The 16,948-nt window shown below is 39.6% G+C and overlaps 1 protein-coding gene across 12 annotated transcripts in view; it reads right to left on the bottom strand.

Moving 5' to 3' along the window:
• The window catches only part of CLIP4 (CAP-Gly domain containing linker protein family member 4), a 31,769-nt gene that overhangs the window by 2,217 nt on the left and 12,604 nt on the right, over positions 1 to 16,948 (bottom strand). For 11 of the 12 annotated variants that reach the window (XM_041489388.1, XM_041489395.1, XM_041489387.1 and 8 more), the window contains 9 exons: positions 14,687 to 14,923; positions 11,281 to 11,416; positions 10,426 to 10,566; positions 7,646 to 7,729; positions 4,778 to 4,918; positions 4,238 to 4,366; positions 1,895 to 2,018; positions 1,057 to 1,121; positions 323 to 395 (listed from right to left, as the gene is read on the bottom strand). In XM_041489388.1, coding sequence (XP_041345322.1) covers positions 323 to 395; positions 1,057 to 1,121; positions 1,895 to 2,018; positions 4,238 to 4,366; positions 4,778 to 4,918; positions 7,646 to 7,729; positions 10,426 to 10,566; positions 11,281 to 11,416; positions 14,687 to 14,923 — 1,130 coding nt within the window. The remainder of the gene's footprint in view (positions 1 to 322; positions 396 to 1,056; positions 1,122 to 1,894; positions 2,019 to 4,237; positions 4,367 to 4,777; positions 4,919 to 7,645; positions 7,730 to 10,425; positions 10,567 to 11,280; positions 11,417 to 14,686; positions 14,924 to 16,948) is intronic. The other variant, XM_041489397.1, reaches the window with a different exon arrangement.

The raw sequence follows: 16,948 nt of genomic DNA, 5'->3' as shown, positions 1-16,948 counted from the left end.
AACTGAAACAACTTTTAACATACAACTGTCAGTCAGGATCACCAGAACAACGTGAAGTCCTTTACCAAGAGCCTCTGAACTTCACCCAGCTGTGTGAAAATACAAGAATTTGGAGAATATGAGTGGAAAACAACATTAATGCCAACCTGAATTCTAGGACTGTACTCCTGGATGCCCATGGAAAACCAGTGTACTACTGGTTCATTTTGGAAGAAAAAACAAAGAACATGTAAAGGTCTAGATATCCTATATGCATGAAGGGGTTTTTTTGAGCAAAGCCAACAGCCAGCTCACTCAAGCACTTGAACCTTGTAACACTCACCTAACAAAGGCATTTCTTCTGTTTATCTCCTTTTGTGAAGATGCAGAAGTGCTGCTTAGACTGCGTCTAAAACCTGAGTGGAAAGATTAATAAGCTGTCTAGGACTTCTTAAGGAAAAAAACCCACCTTCATGAACACATATTCTTTGTGGGTTTTTTTATATTGCTTCCACTACATTTGCTGCACATTCTCCCCTCTAATTTGGAAATTAAATAATGAAATTTTATCATGAACATATATGCCTATAATATGTTTGGCTTTTCAGAGGGAACAGAAATTAAATTAAACAAACCAAACAAGGGTAATTTGAAGATCTTTTCATGAGAAGCTAAAGTATAGGAAAAGGAAACCAACTACTTCAAGTACCTCACACAAGTTTTAGTAATTTCATAGGGACATCCCCCTGCTGATCCCTTCATCAATCTCAATTTGTATTAAGGAGCAGGTTCTATTTCCCTTTCCCTCTGATTAGAATGCAATATTAGCAGTAAGGGAAGACTGCCAACAATCATAACTGACATAAATCTTTCTGCTAGTGGAGTGTTAAGAACAATACAGTACTCCACAGTTCCTTCTGCAGGCTAGATTTTTAGGAAGGGAGCAACAAGACTACTGGCTGGCATTTGGGGTCCCTGAAAATCTCCTGTGCTTGTGGAGAAGTTGGCTTTGTGCAGATGGTTCAGGCTGCAGAGAAGGGCCTGCCTCACCCAAATCCCAATGTCTCCCACTCCTACCTGGAAAAGTGTGAGTTACTTTACTCCATGAAGTCTCTGTGAGAGAATCCAGAGAACCAGCCAGTCTGAAAAGCAGTAACACAATAAAGAGGTCATTTCAACTCAACTCTGAACAAACCTACTGGCTTCTTGTCAAATATTGATGAGGTTTTGATTCTCTCCTTCTCCCTCTGCCCCCAAGAGACACCAGCATTCCTGCTGCACTCAGGCTGCTGTGCAGGAAGTGCCTGAAGAAAGTCAGAGTATTTCACTTACTTGCCTCACTCATTGAGACAGCAAGTATGATCTGAGGCAAGTTCCTAAGAGTTTGCCTGAGCTGGCTTATTCAGAGATATGAAAGCAAGAACATGTCTGGCAGAGTAACTACATACAAATACAGGAGGAAAGAGTAAAGCACTCCTTGGATGCTCTTCCTGGAACCTAAGGAAGAAACCACAAGCAAGTGGTGCATGCTTTGGATCCTGTGTGCAGTTAGCTGGGATAAAAAGAGCCTTTTTTAGTCATGTCCAAGGGCAATTTCCTTTTATAATTGAATTTAGCAGAACACATCAGGACTGGGTCATGAAAGTAAGGTTTAATGAACACAGAGTATCAGAGGCCCTGGAATAAAAATACTTCAGGCAGCTGCAAGAGAAACAGGAGAGATGTGTTCCTAGTTTTACACTCTGCTTTCAAAAAGCTGATCTAAAACCACCAGATTTTTAATGTAGGTTATAAACTTACATTTGCAGAAGAAAACATTTGTATATTCTGTATCTGTTCAAAAATTTGTTCCACGTTGGAAATGTATTAAGAAATCATTTGGCAACCCCAACACAACAAGAGCTTCAGTGCTCACCTCTGTACACGAGATGGGGGTGCAAATATGCCGTATCTGGGAAGGCAGCTGAAGTACTGCACTCCTCCCACAGAGCCATCGTTCTTCCCATGGGGCTTGTCCAATTCAATTCCACACCAGAACCCTACATTGCAAAGCAGTAAAATCAGGGCATTTTGAACAAAACACTACAGGCTTTTCTTCATCCAGACCACTGGCACAGTTGGCATTCACACACATCAAGGAAAACAGTTTCTAGTCAGAAAATGTCAAGGTGCTACTAGTAAATAAGAATATTATAAAATAGCTCTCTACGCAATTATGAAAAAAAAATACCCTACTAAATCTAATTATCTCATAATTTTATATGCTTTTAGTAAAATTATTGTTTTAATTAATACAAAAAAGTTAAAATATTTGAGGAATATATATTTTTATATATATATGTATGTATGTACACCACAAAGTAAAGTGGAATGTTACTGAGCATAACAGGCTATTGGACAAGAAGGAGACAGCAAAGAACAGCACTGCTGTTTCACATTTCCCTCTTCATTCCTCTGAGCACATGGTTTATGCCTCATCTGAGATCATCAACAGTAAAATTAAAGTTTGAATATTAATTTGTTCTTTCTCTCTATCTAGAAAGTTATAATTAATACAAATTGCAAGGTTGGTCATGTGATATCAAGAGAAGGATGCAAAAATTGGAACTGGCCATCAATTAATCTCATACAGAACACTGAATAGACAGCAAGATGTTAATGAGCTTGATCATTCATAACCTGTGATAGATGTGAGCTAATTACACAAAGGTGCTAAATTTCATACTCCATTAGTAGTCCTTATGCTATCCATCCCCAGAAGATTCAGAATTTAATTCAAGTCACTTGGTACTAAGGCACTGGATAACACCGTAATTCTAATTATCAGCTCAAGAAATTCAAGAATGACAGCTTATGAATTAGAAGGGCTCAGTATACCAGAAGTTCTCCCCTTCCCACTTTTAGAATTAAATAAAGATCTGCATTGCAGCAGAAGGAACAAACCTTGGATAACTTCCAGAGCTTTGATACACATTAGAACTGAAATACTTAAACGTGCATCTGTTACATTTTCTATAAATTACTGGGTTAGCAAATGGTGGTGATTTGTCATCTTTCCATCCTCACTTCTTACAATAGCATGTTTTCCTCCAAAAAATTATGTTCCTGATTTAAAGCAGAGAGGGAGGAGACTTAACATTGTCAAAGAGCTTTCTGATTTCACAGTTGTCAGTGTATGTGGGAAACAGCCCTTTTCCCCCGATCACTTTGTCAGCAACAACACAAAGAGTGATGACATTGAAGTGTCCCTCAGGTCACTGCAGTACCTGAGCAAGGGCTGCCTACAGTGAAACTGGGGAACAGGACAGGGATGACACAAGGACAGAACCTGTACCACGACCTTGCATCCTGACGGGGTTTTTTAAATGCTGATGCCACCCAGTGTCACGACAGAGTACTGCCAATCACCCACCAGCAACACAGCCCTCACCCAAAGCAGGTGCTCACAGCAACACCAATGCTTCTGCATTACTCTTGCAGTAACATTACAGATAGGGCCATAGAGAAGATAGTATTAGATTAAAAATTAAAAATTTCCACAATGCAGAACAACTGGCTGCCTTTGACAGCACTTGGCTTCACTGCAAAGTGTTTTTTAGCAAGGAAAAGGGAGAAGGATGAGAAAACGCTGGTGGGCATTGGGCCTTTTTCAGATATTTGTAGCTTTATTGAGCTTGTGACCTAAAGGTTCGTCAGTTAAAATTTTAATGTTCACAATTACCCTCTTAAAGATGGCAGTAAGTTAAGAAATGAGACTGGTACATGGCATAAGAGTGCCACTATTGCAAGAGACAAGCTGTGTCAAAAAGCCTTAATACAAAAAGTAAGGAGTAAATGAATGTGATCTCTATATACCACTTTGGAGACTAAACTGAGGATTTTCAGAAAGCTTTGTTAAGAAGTTGGACTCTATGATCCTTGTGGGTCCCTTCCAACCCAGAATATTCTGTGATTCTGTAATACCTACAACTTCACCATCAAGGTATCTCTCCTACATAAGTCAAGATAGTGCACAAATAGAAGTCCCATTTTAAACCATTATTTTTTCCTGACAGTTGCATTAAAATAAAAAAAATATTCAGTGAAACGTAAGAGGGAGAGGAGGAGAGAGAGACAGAAAGAAAGAACTTGGAAACAAACCAATTTAGATTTAGAATTCTTTTGGAAGGAATGAGGGAAAAGATGGATTTCCATTCATGTGCTCCCATGCAAGCTATTCCATACTGATTTGACAACAGACTCAGAGCACTGCACATACCTGGTGCAAATTTTGTTGTCCCACAAAATCTAACAGTGCCTGTTCTCTGTCCCACCACCAGTACTCTGTCTCCAACCTGGATTTCTCCATCAAGAGCATTTTTCCTCGTGGTTGGGGAACTATACAGCCCTGGTCAAGAGAAGAACAAGATCTGAAATTAGTGAGATTAAATCTTTAAGAAAGTTTTCAATAGCAAGCCAACTGTTTAATGAACAGAGTATTTATCTCTAACACAGTGTATCTTCCACACATGGCAACACAAATTTCGCTTAGACAAAAACTTGCTTTGTGCAGCACAAAAACTGGACTACAGCCTTTTCTCTGCTCTGAAAAGGTACAGTGACCAACTATAAAAACACTTTGCATCTTGCAGACGTTACAAAAATCCTTCTAAAAGTTGCCAAACTTAGGTTTATGGTAAACTACTTCACAAGTGTCTTTCTCGAACTGAAACAACACAAGTAGTTCTACACAAGTACTTAATGCAGCAGTGAACTCCCCCCTGTGAAAATACACCTCAATACCACACACAGACCATACCAGCACTGATCTTAGATGAGGCAGAAGACACTCTGGTCAGGGCCTTTTTACTGCTGCTCGCTGAGTTCCTCTTCTTGGAGTAATTCCGTTTGCCTTCCAAGGAGGCAGTAGAAGAGGAAGAGCTGCTGTACCCAGGAAAACCTAAAGACATAAATGAAAGTTGTCCTTCAGGGATTGTAATTTGGAAAAGGACAGATTAAGCAGAAGGGAAAGCTTTTGTAATATGGAAGTTATCTGCTCTCCAGGGACCACAGAATACAAAGCAAAGAGCCAAAGTTAGAACTTGTTATGCAGCGTTTGCACAAACACCTGTCAGGAATGACAAGGGTGCACATGACCCTGCCTTGGGAATATGGTGATAGCTGAGTGCTAGAAGAGGTCTCCAAAAGCCCATCTTTATTATTCTATGAAAGTTCATCTAAATAGTCCCAAGCATATTTATTAAAATACATGAGCTTTAGTAATAAGAGATCATACCACCAGCCTTTCAGCATCCAGCCTACTAAAGATTTGATGAGAAGTGGAAGGAAGGTGATATTATGTGAGTGAATTATTGCCTGGATTAAAGCCTACTATATTCCATTACATACTGTATTAATATTAAAATCTGTACTATAAAACAAGAATGGGAAATAAATCACTTTTATTTCCATTTGCAAACCCTGAAGTCTAAACTGTCCAATAAGACTTATGTTCATCTTTCCTGCTCCTTTTCAAGGCTCTTCCTCTTCTCCCCTTTCTTAACCCCTTCTGCGCAAAATGAGGCAGGGTACAGCAAGACACATCTATGCCTCAGCTTATCAATGTGAAAAATTAAGATAATATTGCTTATCAAACTTCCCAGACTTTTGAGAAGCTGAATCCATTAGTTTTGGCAAACTTGGTATCGATTCAGGGTTTGTTTGTTCAATGTAATTTAATTCTCCAATTTTGCAAAACAGTAAGGAAGAACTGAGGAAAGGCAAAGGCAGAGGGTCCAAACAAAAGCTGAGGACAGAAATCTGAAGACTCTGAGATACTCACTGCAGTTGGGCTACAATAAAGAAAATACAGATTGCTGACTAAATAGTGACTAGACAGGCAAACTTCAGCTCCATGTCCGAGGTATAAACACACATGCACATTTGCAAACACATGCTACATGTACTTGGTTAAAAGCCAGTCCAGAGATGGATTCACTGAAGGTCACACCATCATTTTTACAGGGATGCAACAAGAACTGCTCCCACTAAACCTGTCATCAAGATACTTCATTTTGTGGGAAATCACAGCGTGGGAGAAGGGAGAGCAGAAAGGACTTCAGCAAGCCATATAATTGATTCCTTTTCCTTCAGGCAAAACAATTATTTGTTACAACACTCCTGACAGGTGAATATTTGGCCTGTTCTTAAAAACATCCCGTCAGGGAAATCTCAAGACTTCCTCAGCAGTGTATCTCACCACATAATTATCCCTAGTGTTCCTAATATAAAACCTCAATCACCACCAGTTTAGATCAAGGTTTTTTACTCCCACTACAGATGCAGAGTGGGTTATACCATCCCTTGTATTGCAAAAGTTCCAGTTTTAAACGTTTCAGCTTCTGTCTTTTTAATCACACAATCACAAATTTCAAGTCTTTACTCCTAAGTCATGTTTTATAAATCCAGTTGTTGCTGTCTTTTCTGAATCCACAACTGTTCACTCACAGAAGGTACAAAAAGATGCTTTCCTCACAGACCTGCTGGAGGCAAGTCCAAAGGAGGCCATGAAGATGTTTAGAGGGATGGAGCACCTCTTCTCTGTGGAAAGGCTGAGAGGGTTGGGGTTGGTCAGCCCCAGAGAAATCTCATTGTGGCCTTTCAGTGCCTGAGGGGGACCTCCAAGAAAGATGGACAGACTGTTCACGAGTAGAAGCAGTGACAGGACAAGGGCTAGAGGCTTCAGACCGACAGAAAGGAGGCTTAGATCAGATATTAGGAAGAAATTCTTTCCTGTGAGGGTGGGAGACACTGAACAGATCACCCAGAGAAGCTGGGTGAGGATATTTAGTGACCCTTGATGATTTTTAAGGTCCCTTCCAAGTCAAACTATTCTGTGATTCTGTGCCTTAAAGGAGGAATATTCAAATTCACACTCCAAATTATTCCAAAGAAACACTGCTTTTACCAACACTTACAGTATGATTTTATAGACAAAGCCTCGAAGGAGACACAACTTTTAGGGTTTGTTCAAGACAGCTGAAAAGTGAGGTCCCTTTGTGTTTCAAGTTCAGCAAGTACTGCTGTGGTAGAAGCTGTTGTCCAATTGTGAAACTAGATAATTGCAGAGAATGATTCACATCACATGCAAAAGGCACTCATTAAAAGTTAATTTCATTTTTCATATTTGAAGCCTGTTCTTGTGAGTCTGCCATGACACAACACCAAGACTGTTAAGCACTGTTAGATGGCAACACTTTATTACAGAAGCATGAACATACAGATAGAGGAGAGGAAAAAAGCCAACAGAATATTAAAATCTAGGCAGCAACAATACAGGGTAAAAGGTCTCCCTCAAAAATCTCAGCTGGTAATTCTGCAGCTCCTCTGCAAGATCACTTACTAAGAGCAGCTTTAAGGGCTTTTCTATGTTCCTGCCCAAGTACTCAGACAGAAGTGGTTACCAAACCAACACAGAAAGCCAGCCAAACATCCACACAAATTACTTTGCTCCTAGAAAACCAAATACCTACAGCCTGCTTGAGACTTGAATTAAACAAGCATGGCAACTTTTTTCCTGCAGTGTAGATACAGGGCTTTTACAGAACTAGGATAGCAATAATACTGCTTCTACCATACAAAGAATTTTTCTTAAGATGTTAAAAAAAAATTTAAATTATTTCATTACCATCTTTTGCAGGTACTGTTTTTCCCCTGTTAGCAGCCAGAAAGTTGTTTTCAGAAGCACTGTCTCTTTTTGCAATATTAAGGCCTATAAAAAGAATATATACAATTAAATATACACATCCTAACAACAAGCAACAACAATTTTACACATACAAAACAATTTTTGCAGATTATGCAGATTTTCAGATTACTGGATGCAGGGAAAAATTGATAAAACTGTACCATTCCTTAGACACTTGATAAATGGGTAAAATGAGAACTGCAGAATTGTTTTGATGGACAAGCACTGATATTAAACCCCTTAATACATTAAACCAGTCCAAATTATCTTGCCAAACAATAAATAAATGGTTTATAAAATACTAATTTTTATATTGAAGGAGTTTTATTTAAATATTTCAAACACTCATATCTATAACATTCACTTTAATAGACTTAAGGTCTGCTATTCGCCAGTATTAATTTCATAATTTCTGCTTTAAAGATTACACATCAAGGTTCTGAGAGAGATTTGAGATCAAATCTTCATTCAGACTACAAATAATGTAAGCATGCCAATATGATTTTGAAGAGCCTAACTCTCAGAGTAGCAATGTTGTGATATGTGTAGGAACTCACACTCTCACCTAAATTATAATTTGCAAACAGTCATTTTGCATTTCTGACACTTTCCTACCCTACCTCAATGAAGAACAAGCTTATCTATGATTTATCCCCTCCCTGCCATGAAAGAAAAATCACATCTCTTTTATTTAACTACATCTCTCAGCTTAATTCAGTCACAGGGACTGAACTAGTTTGGGAATGTAGAGTATTTCCCAAACTTTTATGGCCATTAAGGCATCAGATCCAAAAACTAGTTGTTTGTGACTGATAACACATTTCTTAATTTTATCTCAGTAATCCTTTTCCTAGAAACTTGAAAAAGATCTTTTCTCATCAATCTGATGGATTACTCAAATCCAGTAGAACCAAATAAAATTTCAAAACCCCTATACAATATTACAAGTATATTTTACTTTGCAGCTGATAACCTTACCTACAAAAAGCGTATTAATTTTTCTTGAATCATTATAAACCAGTGTATTCCAGGGAGGAAGTTTAAAGGAAAGAAATGTGACCTGGTGATGCACATAAGCACTGCAAACCCAAGTTCTGCTTCTGCAGCTTCATCTTTGCCCCACTCCTGCCAGCCAATCATCCAGGCATGTTAACTGCAATGGAATTCTGTGCAAGAACTCCCTGCACACAGCAGCTTCCAGACACTCACATCCAATGGATGTAATCTCTCCTGGGTAGATGATGCTTAACTCACTCTGATTTCTACCTTAAAGCAAGGTATCAAATGTTTAAATTTTACAAAGACACAACTGCACCTTTGGGACAGAAAAGGTGGGTTATGACTGAAGTAGGTCAGTGACAAAGGACAAGTCCCTCCCATTATAGTTTAATGGGTTACAAACAGTTCACAGCAAAGTGAATCAAACACTAAAAAATATTTAACAGAAGAAGTCAGCTTGGATCTGCTCCTGAGCAATACTCCTAACAAGCTGCTCATCCCAAGAAGCTTTTTATGCAAGATGCCCATTTATAAATAGCTTGAATCTTGTGCTAATTGTATATACAGACACTTACAGAAACTTACTCCCCCCTCAATCTATGCAGAGAAAATTTACATAAATCATCCATAAAGCTGTCAAAATGCATTTTTTCCTGGCACCAGCCTGCTCCATTGTTTCTATACCCTGCAGATTACAGGTAAAGCGTGCAGGGTTTTAGGGTGCTTGGGTAAATTCGATGGGAATGTGAGTTATCTTCCATCCCTTAAGCTGTGCTGCCTTAGTGTGAGTCACCTGAACAGGGCTCAAAAAGGCAGAAGAAATGCCAATGAAATATTTACTGACATTATTACATAGGCAGCCAAACACGGGGGGCCAGATTATGCATGGCCAGCACTGCACACAGCAGGGAAGAGTCTGTTCTCCAAACAACCTGGAACCTGAACAGTCAAAAAACATGGATCATTCACTCCACAGGGAGGGAACTTACAGAGAAGGATTAAGTAATTTGAGCAAATTACTAAGAAAGTAAACCAGAGCCAGAGACTGAGCCCGTAACTCCAATCAGTAGACTGAGGCCTTATTACAAGGACAACCTCTCTCTTCTAATTTGGTAATGGTTTTACTCAGATAATTTAATTAGCAGATAAAACACAATGAGTTAAATAGTTTCTTTATCATGTTGCCAGAAAATAAATCTCTTCAATTTCTAGGCATAAAGGTGTGTAGATTACTTACTAGATTTTCATTCCTTGCAAGTTCTCCAGGAATATCTTAGCAAATAGAACCTCATTAAGTTGAGACACTTAACTGGTATCACAGCCAATTAGAAATTACTTTAATGGCTCAAGAATAAATGTTGTGGTGAGAAGTTTTCTATATAGAGTAGGTAAAGAGTAAAAACTGTCACAGCACATGAGATCACAGCTCCACACAATGTCCTTCCAGTACCGCTCCACACAATGTCCTTGTAGTACCACTCCACAGGCCAGTGAATAAAAACTGTCACAGCACATGAGATCACAGCTCCACACAATGTCCTTCCAGTACCACTCCACAGGCCAGTGAACTTCCAACCCGGACAACATGGAGTTAATGAATACCTTATCACCTCATCCCAGGCCAAGAACTAACTCCAAACAAGACTTTTAATACCAAGACTTACTAATACTTGAAGATTAGTATCTCTCCATCCTGTGTGAACGTGCAAGAAAACACTCACCAGAATTCACTTTGGAAGTTATGTGTGTCACATCTACTTTCTTGGATTTGACCACAGGTGAAGACTTCATGGAAGAGCTTCGTATGGAGCTTTTCTTGTGATCAGAAGCCTTGCTTATTTTGGAAAGGGGTGCAAAGATACCTGGAGAGAAAATTGTATGTGCCAACAAAGAACCATGGTTAATGGTAAAGAAATGAAACTTCAGCTACTTTCTCGCATACCAATTAATTCAGAGTTTTTTTTAGCCACCATCACAACTTGCTATGCTGACAAAGCACTTGCAGGGTAGGAAGGACAAGCTCAAGAGAACAGTGAAAACAAAATTCTTATGAAGCAACTTGAACAGAGTAAGTTGGAAACACTCAGATCATCAATTAGGATCTCCTTTTTTTCCTAACAGTAACATTCAGTCTCCACCGCTACAAAACACAACACCTTTGTATGCCCTGTGTGGCCCCGGCACCTCAATTAAAATACCTCAAGCTCAATGTTAGAAAACAACTATGAGCAGGAATGTCTGACCAAGGAAGAAAAAGCAGGTAAAGAAACATGGCTATTATTGTTACAGTACAAACTAGTCGTTTCAACAGCATCAATGAAAAAACAGGAAATCTCACAGTTTCAAGGAAATAACCAGAAATTTTGACTGGCTGGTTGTTTCAGTTGTTTTGCAAATAGCTGCAGCCAAAACTTCAGGACCAGCTGAAGAACCAATAAATCAAACAAAGCACTACAAAGAAAAGCAACAGAATCTGCTACCTGTTTTTATCCTCCCAAACAGCTCATACCTTCCAGTAGTGCTCTTTAAAATTTGGGGGTTTAAAAACTGAAGGAAAAATAAACTAAAGGCTATACCACGTTTTGGTGCACACTTGAAGTACTGGACTTTTCCAACACTTCCGTTGTTCTTCCCTTCTGGTTCATCCAGTTCTACACCAGCCCACTGGCCACTGGCAAATTCTGTTGTGCCACAAAATCTTAAGGTACCAACCTAAGAGAAAAAGCATCAGCACAGAATGGGTTTGTTAAACAAGCATTGTTCATGAGAAAATAGTATCGGTTATGAAAGAGACAGCAAGTCATCTCCAAAATGCAAAACAAGTCATCACAAATATGCAAACATCATTTCCCTCCCTTATTCACATTCCTACCTTTCAACACCGTTCCATACATTTTCCAAAAGGTCTCAGTCCTTCTGTGTATATTTTGCATTAAACAGCAGCCATGGTTATGGACAGATGCCACAACAGACAAGAATTGGACAGTAAAAACCACTGTAAACACAGCTCTAGGTCACAAGGTACGGGAGCACATGCCCAGTGAGAGGTTTTACTTTCACTGTTTACACAAGAATAATTCCAGAATCAGGGCTAAGTATCTTCCTGAACTGGAGGTTCCAAAGCAATATTAGATTAGGCAAATCTGTGTGCATAAATACACACATACAAGTGTGTGTATATATATATACATATATATATATAGCAAAGGTTCAAGGGTAAACTTCAGAGCGTAATTAATTTTTTCTTTGAAAAATATTCAAAAGTCTTCTATTCCCTCCTTATGATTAAACAAAATTTTAAAAGCCAGCAAATGTTTACAACATTTAAAATGTTTTAAACATTTGCTGTTGCTTCAATAAATACTATAAACTCTGAACAGATAAGCATGTGAAGAATATCAAGACAGACCAGTCTTGCTGGTAGACCTCAATCTCCACAAATATACATTATAAACTCACACACTTCAACCAAACAGGGGAGGAATAACTACAAGAGATGCATTTAACATTGATTTAAATTCATTTTTATATTTGATTTTTAAATTAGTTTTAGTAATAAAAAACTTTGATCTTTCAGTTGCTCAGTTTTCCTCATCCCATGTGACCTTAATGTTAGCTCATTTTACACTATGACTCCACTGTTTAATCCAAGCCTCAGAGAGTAAACAGATAGAAATAATTTATTTTTTTTTTATATAAAACCTTCCAGCTATTCTTTCCTAATGTCTGTAAAGAAATAAACATGACCCAGAGCCTCTTCTCTTATGCTGAAGATCTCCTTAAACTTGATTGTTATAGGCAGGTATGTCACTCTAATCTAGACTGAGATCTTTTAGCCATTGACACAGGGATCAAATTCAGCCAGAGGAAGTTCAGCCAAGCAGCCCCACAGATTCCTACAATTCCTCCACTTACTTTCCAGGCACCAAGAGCCAAAGAGCATTTACTGAGCAGAGAGGAGAACAGCCGGTATCTTAAACCAGAGGTGGGAGATGGCAAAACTGCAGCTCCAATTCTGCCCAAGGACCTGTGCAAGCAAGGAGCAGGGGATTTCTCTCGCATGAGACACAGCAGGAGCAGTTTTCTCCCAGCTGCTGGTCTCCCTGCACTCCCATTTCATCAGATGTGATCCAAATGGACACTCAATCTAGCAGAGCAGGAGCTGGCGGAGCTGTGGGGCCCCAAATCACGTACACATGAACACCTGCTTACACAGCTTCCTACCCTGCATGACAACCGGAACGACAGGCGCAGTAGGAGTCAGGAGAGGAATCCATTCTCCCTCTGGCATCTACTGTGCTTGGCTTTCAAGCTTCATTAAAGCTGACATATCAGGAGACTGCAGAAGCAGGAAAGACAACAGGAACCCGTAAACAGAGCTCCAAAAAATGCTGCTGTTCCAAGTACCCTCATCCCAGCTTCCATATTCCAGAATGAGAACTGATCCAGGAGAAGGTTAAAAACAGGGCACCATTTTACTCATCCTGTTTTCACTTTTGCTCCACCCTACAGAAATTTAGGAGTATCGAGGGGGAGGGGAAGGCAGGGCTGAGAACAACTTCTCCATTCAGGCAAATGGAGAAAAAGGGTGGGAAGCAACGTGGGAGTACTGCACAACAGCTCCTCGCTCACAAAGGAAGGAAGGGAGGAAAGCTGCTGTGGAAATGGAAGTTCAAAAAGAACAATCACATTCCTTCTTCCCACCTGCTCTAGAACAGATTTGGCTTCCTTAAAGAAAAACAAGCTAGCTGCAAAGCCCTGCTGGCCTTTGGCAGCACAAAAACAGCTTCCAACAACTTCTATAAAAACACTGCATAATCAATTAGAAGACTCAAAGTAACCAAACCCAGGCAGCTCTACCCATGCACAGTGAGCACATTACAGCACAAACTGTTCTGTGGGCCTTACTTAGAGGAAAGATACACAAGAGCACCAATTTCATCACTTTCTTGCTCTAAAGCCTCCATTAACTCACACTTCATTATCTCCTCTTGCTGCCACTGTGATTTCTGATAAAGAAACTTCTGTCTTTAAAGAAGTGACTTTCTGTACATACTTCAGTTAAAATGCCTTCTGCATAGCTAGTGATTCCTTTGCTTTCCCTGACCCAATTTCAAGAATACACCAAATTAAAATACACAATGGGAGCTGCTTCACACTCCTGCTGGAGATCACTTTAGAATCTTTCAGTTGTGACAGTTACAAATCTGAAGTTATATTAGGAAAGCTATTAAAGCAAAAGCTATTCAAATATAAAATTTTGCTCACAAATGCTTTCAGCATTTACCAGGAAAAAAGTACTTCTCTAAAAGAGTTCTAGCACTTAGATCCCTTGCTATCAGAGCAAATAAAAAGTCTGAATACTGAATGCAATATTAATGCTACAGTTTTAAAGTATGTTTTTAGAAAGGTGGCTTTCGTGGTAGCTTCTAAAGAGCTATTCACATTTGAGCTGAACCTCTATTAGCTACATCCTTATACTTCCACAGAACCATGTAACAACCCTGTTGGCACAGCACTGCTTCAAAGACTTTAGCTGCATTGCACCAGTGAAACTGGGTTACTATAGGCTAAGCAGAACTGAAGGGTTTTTTCCCTGCCTTCTGCAAACTATCAGGAGTACTTCTCAAATGCACACTCCTAACAAAGCTGGGCAACTCAGAGAGTAATTTGGGAATTTTATCATCACTTTGATATGATACCAAAAATGTTAATAAAAGCTGAGCCATGCTGATGTACTATAGGAGACTGTTAAAAATCATTTAAAGACACAAAATGCAGCCTATGCCTGTCAAAATTGCTTTTCATAATAATGACTTTATCACACAACTCTTCAGCTTATTCCTTTCCCTAACCATTTCCTTGCTGCCATTCCGAGATCACACCTTCCAGAAAGCATTTCAGACCCTCAAATGTCTCCAAAGTGGTAAAGAAATGGACTCTCCAGGAATTATGAGAGTAGTGCCAGGCTGGTGGCCATACCTTCTGTCCTGCAATAACAACACGATCTCCCAGCTTCAGGCCAAGTGATAGAAGCATGGCCCTGCCTGTGACGTGGTCGTAGGTTGGAATCATGGCTTTGGAGATGTCACATGCGAGAGGCACTGCATCCAGCAGGATCTGCTTGATTTCCTTTGCACTGGCTGCTGCATCTGCCATTTCCAGGGGCATATCTACTGGATCAGGAACCACGTCTGCTGGAATCTGCCCTTTGTCATTCTGTAGAAACATAACATAGCACAGCATTTAAAGTTGTTACAAGATAAATCTGATAGATGAAACTACAGCGTTTTACAGTGTTTAATCCTCTTTATTACATATTTTTCCTAAAATATAAGCAACTATGAAAAAATCCACATTTTCAAATAAGGATGCCAAAACATCCTCAGACAGATCAACTAGCATGTACAGCATCTTATTCTTGAAACGGACATGTAACTAACATTTTCAAATTTAAAAACATTATTCGGACTCAGAACCAGAACACTTGAAGCAAGACACTTGTGTGTTCAGGTACCTCTGTGTACCTGAACACAGAGTTAGGAAAGCAGGGCAGACTTCTTGTCTGTAATGCCAATACCAAAATGCCAGCTTCTCCCGAAGAATCTATCTTTACCCAGCATATAGCTCACTCCCTGGTGAGGCTTATTCCAAATGTAAGGGGGAATTTAAAAGTATGTTGCATGTATAGAATATGCAAATGTGATGGCTCACATGAGTACCTGAATAAACCTGTTCAGGTTTATCTAGACACAGACTATCCTATGAGAGATGGGTTAAGGACAGAGTCCTTTCCAAACACATCTCAGACTCAGAGAGCTGTGACTGTGATTCCCTGCATGTCCTACACGACAGGATGAGTTGTTGGAGCAGCAGCTCCCCTGGAATTAATCTCAACTCCAGGCCAGCTGCCCAGGCAGCAGGTACTGTCAGGCTGCTCCAGGGACAGTTCTACCTACACTTTTTAGCAAAGCCATTGGTATGGAGCTTTGGCTGTCTGCCCATTTTCACAATGTTTGTAGCAAAATAATCATCTCAGTCTTCCACATTTGTCTCAACTGAGCCCCTAGACTCAGACATTTCCAGAAGGAATGATGCAGAGTAAGACTATTTGTTTTGGTCCCTTCAAAACAGACTAGAAGTTCAATGTTTCCTGAGCCCCCTCTCAATCCATCTCAAAGCTAGAAAAGTATAATCCTTACTCAGAATTTACACTGCTGTTCCCAAATAATCTAACTCTACACACTGTCTCCAGTCAAAACTTTATTGCAGGTTTGAGCAATTCAACACCCACCATTCCTTAAACATCTCCAATCACTCTAAGTAAAAATCACACTACCTTAAAAACAGGAAATAGCTGGGTTAAAGTTGAGTGGAGAGTTTGAGTTTGTAGTCATGACATTAGAGATTATTTTGGTCACAGCAGTCCCACAGTTCAGCCCACCAGGTGCCCTGCAAACCTCTGTGCCAACACAAAGCAGGGGCAGAGCAGTAGCAAGAAGGTGAAATAGAAACTCAGGTGAAGCTCAGGAATTCCCTTCTCAAGGGCACAGCCACCTCTGCCAGCTCAAAAAGCTTGTGCAACTACAAAGCAGTGCTGCCTGTGACAACAGACTCCTAAACATAACAGCTGCCAGAGAACTTGAGACACATTCATGCACACTGAACAGAGACAAAAAGAAACCCACCATTTTTCAAGAGATCTAGATTGAATATAATGAAGAACTGTATGGACAATAATGTTCCAGAAGATTTCACAGCAACAGTGCTACATGAAATAATGACTTTTGAGTACCCTTATAACAACTACGATTTCTCATTTAAAATAACTCCCTGCATTTGAAAACAGAGAACTGAGACACTGGTTTTTCTAAAATAAGAAAAACTTTCCAAGCCCTTCCCCCCCAAAAACACAAACAAAAAAAAAAAAAACCCCAAACACCCAAATCAAACACAAAACTCAATCAAAACCCAAGATTGTGGCCAGACACATATTAGCAACACTTTGCACTATAACCAATGCCTATTATTAGGTTACTAAGGAGAGCAGCTGATGTTTATGCATTCTCAGTTACTCATACTGACACTGGGCTCACTGCTAAGCACAACACTGCATTTCTGGAGGGCAAAGATTGCACTCCTCCATTTCTGAAAAGATGCCCCACTGCCATGGGGACTCAGCTCATGCAAGACACCCATGAGTATTAATAAATGAAAGCTCAAACAACAAACAGAAAAACCTCT

The sequence above is a fragment of the Pyrgilauda ruficollis genome, unplaced genomic scaffold (genome assembly GCF_017590135.1).
Source record: "Pyrgilauda ruficollis isolate IOZ18807 unplaced genomic scaffold, ASM1759013v1 scaffold93, whole genome shotgun sequence".
Lineage (NCBI taxonomy): Eukaryota > Metazoa > Chordata > Aves > Passeriformes > Passeridae > Pyrgilauda > Pyrgilauda ruficollis.
The sequence above is the reverse complement of the archived record's forward strand: the minus strand, read 5'-3'. Positions and strand labels throughout refer to the sequence as shown.